Here is a 9,062-nt window from a genome sequence, read left to right as displayed (position 1 = left end):
CATTCTGCACCATGCAGGAGCAAGGGAGCACTTGTATCACATATGCTTTTGACCTTTGCCCATATAAAAGGTTTAAAGATCTTCCTGTGGCTTCCCACAGTACATTTCACAAAGATTAGCGCACTGTGGTTCTGAAAAGGAAAACTATACAGAATCGTGCAGTAGTGGATTCCCTGGATTCCCACTAGAACTGGTGCAGGCACATAGTGTTGATAAATCAGTCACCAGATACAGTATCGAGAAACTTGTATACAAGTTTTTAATAAAAAAATTCAACAAAAATATATATATAATCAGGCATTTTATGCAATGCATACATTCTTTGTATCTGCAGGTACAGATAAATAACAAGGCAAAACCAAGTATTTTGCATATCTTTGGCCATTAACCAATAATCACCCCCGAAGAGATATTACAGGGTTAAAGAATAATAACCTGAGTCTGTAAATTTCTCTCATTACAGACAAGGTATCAGGCAATAATACAGTAGTTAGATTTTTAGAAATATAAGGAAATATTTCTTTAACACTGCCCAATACTGAAATTTAACCTGGTTTGCTGCTATGGAACTTAAGGCCTTCTTTAGCTGACACACAGGCAACATTCCTGGGTTTACATTAGATATACTCCAGTCCCTACATTAACCTACTTCCCTTCACCATACATTGCTCTAAAAAGCCAAGCTGTACCTCTTCATGAAATAAACTAGCATGAATTCTTACCTGTGGATCAGTTTCCTGAACCCCAACCAATGTACATACATACAGAGCAGTTAAGCTTCCTTAAGTCAATATTTTTTCTAACTCAGTGTCCCAGAATAATAGCTATCCTTCCACTCTACAGCACAGATGCATCTGATGGCTCTACCAAAGCAATATATACATGTTAAAAATCATAAAAGCAATTTTTAAAGGTACGTTGATAACATGTAGCAGCTTATGTCTATATATGTACATGTCTTCACAGTTGTATTTTAGAAAGTCGAGAACACCAGGAAAACTTCTATTGTGTTTTCTATAAATATTAAAAATTTACCTGCCAGACATTTTGACAAAATAGTATTTAGGTTATCACTTTAAATAGCTATTGAAAACCTGTAGAGTTTTAAGCTTAAAGGTTGTAAAGTTTGAGGATTCTTTAAAGTGTTTAGCCAGTTTCAGCAGCTGGGCCACCTGCCAGTTTGATTTTTTTTTTTTTTTTTTTTTTTTAATTCAAATCTGGTAACAAAGGAACTCAACCATTTTTGATGGGATAGGCAAGTTCTTGACTTGGCTGGTGGGCATCACTCTTCGAACTGCCATGCGACACAGGTGTTGGAGACTGGAAACTTGTCTTGGAGTTGCCCAGAAGTACACGCTGCCATCCTGTGTCCTGCACAAAAAGACCCAAACAAAACAAAAAAAAACCCCACCAGAATTATCCCACCTGAATGATTTCAACTTAGTGAAAATTCTCACATACATTCCTAGTTAGGGGGAATGTGCTCTGGACCTCCTGTTACTTAGTTCTAGGTGTTTCAGACTCACACTAGATGCCAGTTGTTCTTTTAAGCTATAGCAGGACAATAAGCAACTTGCTGATTATCTGTGCAACAGGGCTGAGCTGATCTTCCAACAGCTATTGAGTATACTACCTGAAACAGAGTAACTGCCCTTGATTATCTAATGGTCTTTTTCCAATCCATATATTTGTGGGTCTGTCTTTTATTTATTCTCAAAGATAAGAAATGAGTTTATCAGCTTCTTGATTTTACTGCTACTCCAGGCATGTTCAAACAAATAGTACCAGAAGCAAAACCAAGTCAGAAGCATCAAGTTACAAGTCACAATTGAAGATTTTTAGAACACTTAGCCACTGTTTTCAATCTTTCGTGTTACTTTAATATTTTAGGAACTAAAAAAAAAAGTATATACTTGCCCTGCAGCTAGAACACTGCCATCAGTAGAAAAAGTACAGCAGAGCCCATTGTTCAGAGGTGCAACTTGTACAGGGTATTCTTCGTCAATTCTCCAGAATCTTACCATTCTGAAAAGGGAAGAACAAAGTAGTAAGTAATCAGAGTAGACATTTAATTCTGCCTGATATTTTCTCTGATGCTGCACAAGAAACTAGTCTGAAGCAGAGCTCAGGAAATTTTTATGAACATTTTAATATGCATAGGTATGTGTTTAATATGCATATATATATATGTTTCAGATTTAGCCTGAAATGCTATGACTTCTTCATTCCTGATGGATACCTTGATCTGTACTTCTTCAACCATTTTAACTCTGCCAATTAAAATAAAAGATTTCCTTCAACAGCAGGAAGCAATAACCTGAACTATAGATTTAGACAATGTCTCTCAAGTGTCATATATGCTAGGAAATCCCAACAATGCTTGTCTTAAAAAACATAAAACCCTCCTGTAGATAGTTTAATATCCTTGCTGTCATCTTGAGAAAACATTCTTCATATTCTTAAAATACCATTCTTCAAAATATTATTTGCAGTATTATCAGAAGTTGAATAAGAAATCACGGAATACTTTTCTTTTTACTGTGGAATCTACTACTATACAAAAGACTTACCTACATTATTAACTCCATTTACATTTTTCACTGTTTACAACCCCTCTTTTTCTGTTTTCAGCTGTTACATACTTCAGTTATTCAGATCATCTACTCTGTACACAACTAATTATTTCTACGTTCAGAATGAACATTAATGTATACCAGACAACTCATCTACTTTTACCAAGATCATTAGAAGTCATTTCTCAGTTAAAAAAAAAATAATCTTACTTAGTATTTAAAAGTTCATGTCATATGGGAAGAATTAGAGGAGTCTAACAAACCTTTCCTCATACTTACTTATCATCAGCAAGGCTTGCAACATGTAGTCCATCGTGACTAAAAGATACTGATCTGACCCATCGGTCATTTGCACCTCCAGCAAATATTGGAGTAGGAGGGGGAAACAGATGCCTGGAGATAGAGACACACTTAGCTAACAGCATAATGTTTAAGAACTATGGAATTCTTTCCTTCAGCCATGACTAGCAAAGCTGAGGAAGAGAAAATGGATTGAACATTTAACTGTGAAAGCAGGAGCAGAGATCGAACTACTGTGTCTTCTGTAGTACTGAACAATTCAACTTTGTTGAAGATGCTTAAATTAGTATACATTAAAATATTAGTGCTTTAAATTCTTTCTCAGATAGAATCTCCACTGCTCTGCCACTTCAGGATTTCTGTCAGCCCCTGCTAAGATTTTTCCCAAGTCTAATTATGGGTTAAATACACAAACCCATTAATTTTCAGTAATTGTCTTCACTCTAGGAGAAAGTTTCCAGATTTGACTACTTTACTTACCCAAATTCCATAAGAATAACTCCAATATGTGGATCCCAGACATAGACTCGAGTATCATAAGATGCAGTAGCCAGTAAAGCTCCATCAGGAGAAAACTCACAAGCTACAACATCATTGTGATGTCCTTCAAGTTTCCGTATCATGGAGTATTTATCCATATCCCAGAGAAAAACCTGGAATTAAATAAGCTAATGTTATAGCTCTGCTCAGAGATGCAATGAAGCATTTACTTTTTTTTTTTTTTTTTAAGTATAGCTGCTAGTCTTATTTAGGATTATATTAAAATCAGGCATTTATGAATTACTACAATTAAGAAATATGCTCAGTGTCATAGTCAGATTAAAATCAAGTTTTTTTAAAAAATAAAGCAGACATGCAAGTTCTAACTCAAGTTTGTTAAATGTTATTAACAAAATAAGCCAAAATATAAGATAAAGGCAACACAATTTAACCATGTAGCTTACTGAAATTCATGTATTACAAAACTATTTTATTAAAATATGCAGAAATAAATAGGGTTAAACTCTACAGTCCCCTCTTTTCAGTAACTACCAAAATTTTAAGAAATATACAGACAGAAAATGTAAGGTTAACATATTGTTACTCCAGTGGCATCCCTTTGAGTTTAAGATCACTTGTTTACAATTGGCTTGGATCACCAACGTCAGCCTAGGAAGAGAAACAGATACTGCAAGCAAAAAGAATTTTCACAGCCAAAAGTTATGTCTTTGGCAAAACAACAGGGAAGTCTAACCACATTATTAGAAAGAATTTATGCATTTTAAATCAAGTCAACAGTAAAAAACAACATTACAATTTACCCGGCTAATTACATATTGTATTATAAAAATTTATAAAAGAAGATAGTATTCTGGGATTTTACATGCAGTTGTACATTACTTATAATCAAAGTAAAGACTGTGCAGAATTACTTCAGAATGATCTATGTACTGCAGCATAATTTTACAGAAAGTGTACGTCTTTAGCATAAGATGTTATGTCCCTAAAAGAGCTCATTAGGGTCCTGGATTTTACCCCGACTCAGTTTTACTGCACAGGTTAAATACTGACATCTTGGATAAATTTCTGTGTTTGACCAAAGCAAACATAGCCTTAGTACCTCACATAGTTCCTAAAACTGAAGCATTTTACAATCAGTTATAAACATGTTGACCAATTTCTCCAAGAAGACCCCAACATTCCATGAAACTGGAGACTAAATTTTAGGAGTCAGTGTGTTTCACTGCTGTGAAAATTATTAAAAAAAAAAAATAGAAAGAAAGAAAGCAGAAAGTGGACATCAACCAGCACCTGCGTACGTACAGTACACCTTGCAGTCGAATGCAAGGTTACTTCGTCCTACGGTAAAGTTCGCCCCCAGCCTGGTAGCCAGAGATGCCACTCTTTCTGCCCAGCTAACACCATTGTGCTCCTGTGTGAGTGGTGCCAGCTTAACCTCAATCACACCAATATTGCTGCCACCACCTGTGACAGGGAAAGCAAGAAGCTTATGGAAAACACACAGCCTAAAGATATCAATGTATACATCCACATCTGCTCTATTTAAAGAAAAAACAAGACCCAGACCTCAACTATTCTCTATCAAATCTGCACTGATAATTTAAAGCACAAAATGCGTTAGAACAGTCATCTATATAAAGTGGTATCCAATGACTGAATTGTGCTTTTTACCCAGCATCACTAGGCTTCATTAAACTACCTACAAAGCCCCTGTAACCAGACTGAATTCCCCTTTCTGTTCTATCCTAATTCTTCAGTGCCAAGAAAAGCAGCTTATGGCATACGTGGTTTACCTGCACTGCTTTCAGTTCTCTAGCAGGGCATTAGAATACAGATGAAAACAAAACCAGTACGCTGTTCTTCGTTCTAGATCTTTTAGATATGAGTGCTATTTGTATGGGAAAACATGTAGGAACATTTTTGTTCACCGGGAGATACCATGACTGGCTCAGACTTTGAAAAGTCCTTTTCATTGAGCAGGAAATAGAAAGGATAAAATCAGTAACAAAATAGTTTTGTGCATTAATCTAAGTATTTTTTAACACTGGAAGCTTTCATCTTCTTTGGTTTTATACTATGAACATGTGCAGATGTGTAGAACTATTTCTCAAAGAATGCTTACAGTTTCTTCAACTAAAAGCAGTGCAAGTTCAATTCATAAATCAGTGTCTCAATGCACCATTTGGTAGTTTAATTTCATGCACTTTTGCATCATCGTAAAACATTAGAAGTTCATGACACCGAGCACAAACTTAATGTTGCTTAGATTTAAAATGATTATGCACACAATTCAGCAGATACAATGAACAAGAAACTCTGACACATACTGCTTTACTAGCTCCAACAGAACAGAGAATAGAAGAGTCTGGAGAGAATGCACAACCATATACCCAGTTCTGATGTCCTCTCAACACTTTCATCATATTTCCTAAAAAGAAAGACATTGCTGTAAGAATTGATTAAATATTACAAATTCAAATTGAAAAGCTTTTCCAAATTAGTTCTTCCTTTATAAAATTTTATACTATTTTTCCAAACAACATCTGGCAGAGTCATTTTGCGCAGAAATAAAAGTTCTGTTGCGCAGCCTCTAAATCCCTATTCAAAAAGGTCACTTCATGCACTCTTTTAACTTAACCCAATACCGGCTTATACCTCTAGGGTACATATAGATAAAGAATTTCAAGAGAGCGTACAGAGTGAGTGACTAATAGAACAAAATTGATTTTTAAAGAAATCCTGCTATAAACTCAGCTCAATAAGAGGAGAGTACGTGGATATTTCTCCTATGTATTACAGCAGATAAACTTAAAATGCATACCATCATCTTTCAGGTCCCACACTCTCAGTGTTTTGTCTCTGGACGCAGACACTAAAATCAGGCTGCCATCTGGGGCAAAGGTTAAATCTCTAACAACTTCTGTATGGTCCATCAGGTTAAGGAGGAGTTTTCCTGTTACATGAAAACACCACAATTTAAAACGAAGGACTGTACTTCTATTCAGATCAAATGCTTTATGGATACAAATACAGAATACAAAACTACAGCACAGAAACCCAAATTTTCTTTGTAGAAATGCTCCCTACAGTAAGAAGCATGTGTATCCTTTTAGACTCTTCTGTATCAAGAGGCAATTTCCTGAAAAGCTAGTAAATCTCTACACTAAAACCATATGCCTCAGAAATAAGGCGAGACTTGTCTTTTGATAGACATCTCTGTTCTAAGCTTAAATTTACAAGATAATGACAAATTACTCCATAGTCATTAGTTTCATTTTTTAAAGCTGAGAATTTATCTCCTAACCTAGCAGCTGTGCTACCAGCTAAATTGAGATTCCCTAATTTCAGATTCAGTCTCTTTATCATTTGAACAATTATTTACTTTTACAAAACAATAAAAGGTCCTCATCAATATACTCCTTCCCCATACTCAAGAACAGAGAAAAACTTCATGTTTTGACAGTTTCCTTTGTTTGAAAGTACATTAAAACAACAATCCAGTGGAAGATTTTAGAGCAGACAACCAATATACACAAAGTCAATCACATACTTAACCATTTTGCAGCAGCAAGGCTTCATCTTCCATCATTTCCATCTCAAAGCATGACCTGAGTCTGTTCCTTCCTCTAGCAGTATTTGAACATTTCTAGTTGCAGGAGTTCATGCTTTTTTTAGATTACTTAATTTGTATTCAAGGTTCAGTTCCCAATTAAACTTCTGTAAGCAATTCATTCTGTGTATTAATGATACTACTACTGCATAAAGCGACAACGAAGCGCCAACTTCCTCTCACATACTCTACCTGTATATACGTCCCATATCTTGATGCGCCCATTGTTCAAGCCTGTTGCAAGTAGAAGCTGGTCTTGCCCAAATTTGAAACGGTGCCATTCTATATTCACACAGCGGCTCTGCTTCTCAGGCACTGAAGACCCAAAAGCAAGACTCCAGACGATATCACCACAGTCTATTATATGTTCGCAAGGCTTATTTTTCTGACTGTTGTCACTATTCTGCCTCGGAAGTCTTGTACTGATAGAATTTGCAACATTCTTTGTGCCATGCAACAGGCTGCAAAACAACAAAAAATACAAAAAAATAGCATAAAGCATCTTGAAAAATAAATAGAACAAAAAGTTCTTTAACATGTAACGAAATCTGTGAGTTGCCATAACATACATTTTGGAGGTCATAGTGATGCATTTTTACTTTCAAATTATAAAAACAGCTTTTTCTTATAACTGTCAAAAAAAATACTAACACCTGGAAACCTTCTTACACAATATAGTACTAATGCTTTTGTACATATTTTTACCTCTGTAGAGAGCAATATGTTAACCCACTGTGAAAAACAACATTTTTAAAGCTTTTATGGAAAAATTAGTTACAAAAATTTCTAAGACTTTCTGCTAAATGAGCAAGAAGTTCCCTGCAATTCACTTAGATGTGTTAAATACTGGGAAGAGATACTGAGGCCAGCATATGAAAACCAATTAACCCACCACCAGAAAGGGGGGGGGGGCGCGCAGGGGGGAAGAAAAAAGGGAGGCGGGATTTGCTGGGAGGGGAAATGTCACCAGCTACAAAATGCAACTGCTGGTTATTAACTTCATTAAAGTGCAACCTGCAAGTGAAAATAAATGTGTCTTTTGGAACTTAACTTGCATTCTAATAAGAATGATAAGGAAAGAGGTTCACCTTCAAGTAAATTCCTAAAAGGTAAAACCAAATAGCTTTCTGATATGAAATTTAACAGTCTAGATCTGCCCAAGTCTTTAAATTTCCTTTTCATTCTATCTTCCTCTTAGAGCACCTGAATCAATTAATAAATCACTCCTCCATAACCTCTGTGAGGTTGCAGTACACTTGTTTCTCTCTCTGGCCACAGAAGAGACAAAACAATAGCTGTTACTTTAAAGAATTAGTTTTTTCCCAAAGACATCAAAACCTAAAAAACCAATACATGCATTTTAATCTATTAAAAACTATCTCCTATTTTGAAATTCCTAAGTTTTTCAGGTGAATTAAAAGCCATAGGGTTTTATCTTACAAGTTATTAAGGCACTGAGACCAGGGGACCAGCTTCACTATGCGATGCCCTTGTGACCAAGCAAAGTAAGATCCATCAGGAGCAAATGCAACAGTCCAGTTTTCACGTCCACACTTCTTGTCAAAAGGAGAAGTTGGGGCCAAGAGTTCTCCTACAGTGCGTGATCGTGCTAAAAAGAAATCAAAGGAAATTCCATTTTTAAAGAAAAGCCAGCATATTTTAAAAGGTTACAAGGGAACCAGGCAATATGTTAATTATTTTGCTTTTATTTAATGACATTTAAAGTAATTGGGGAATGCATCTTGCTGTCACTGTATAACCAATGAAAAGACTAAGCCTCAGCTGCAAAAGACACTGAATCACTAAAAAGAAACAGCTTGATATTAAAATGTCGTGGTCGTCATGTAAGTAATATCACATCTTGATATCAGAAGCAGAACTCAAATAAATTAAAAATTTACTGAAAACAGCTATTGCTTCAATTATTGTAACTATAGCTCTAGAGGCAGCAGTAGAACTATGCTCCAACTTGACCTAATACGTCAGTGTTTAGCAAATAAGATGCTCAGTAATTATTTTTCTTTTATCTTTAAAGAAAAAAAGTGAGTACACTTGCACACTGTAGTATCTTGCCTTCC

The 9,062-nt window shown here is 35.5% G+C and overlaps 1 protein-coding gene across 1 annotated transcript; it reads right to left on the bottom strand.

The window, feature by feature from the left end:
- Positions 1-245: 245 nt before the first annotated feature.
- Positions 246-8,593, bottom strand: WSB1 (WD repeat and SOCS box containing 1; the record flags this gene model as incomplete). Its single annotated transcript, XM_009707251.1, has 8 exons — positions 246-1,371; positions 1,918-2,025; positions 2,853-2,966; positions 3,354-3,526; positions 5,702-5,802; positions 6,196-6,327; positions 7,177-7,445; positions 8,425-8,593. Coding segments are annotated over 8 exons (1,226 nt in total), but the record flags the coding sequence as incomplete, so codon positions are not given.
- Positions 8,594-9,062: the final 469 nt, after the last annotated feature.

The sequence above is a fragment of the Cariama cristata genome, unplaced genomic scaffold (genome assembly GCF_000690535.1).
Source record: "Cariama cristata isolate BGI_N322 unplaced genomic scaffold, ASM69053v1 scaffold38469, whole genome shotgun sequence".
Classification (NCBI taxonomy): Eukaryota; Metazoa; Chordata; class Aves; order Cariamiformes; family Cariamidae; genus Cariama; species Cariama cristata.
This window is presented reverse-complemented; position numbering and strand designations above follow the sequence as displayed.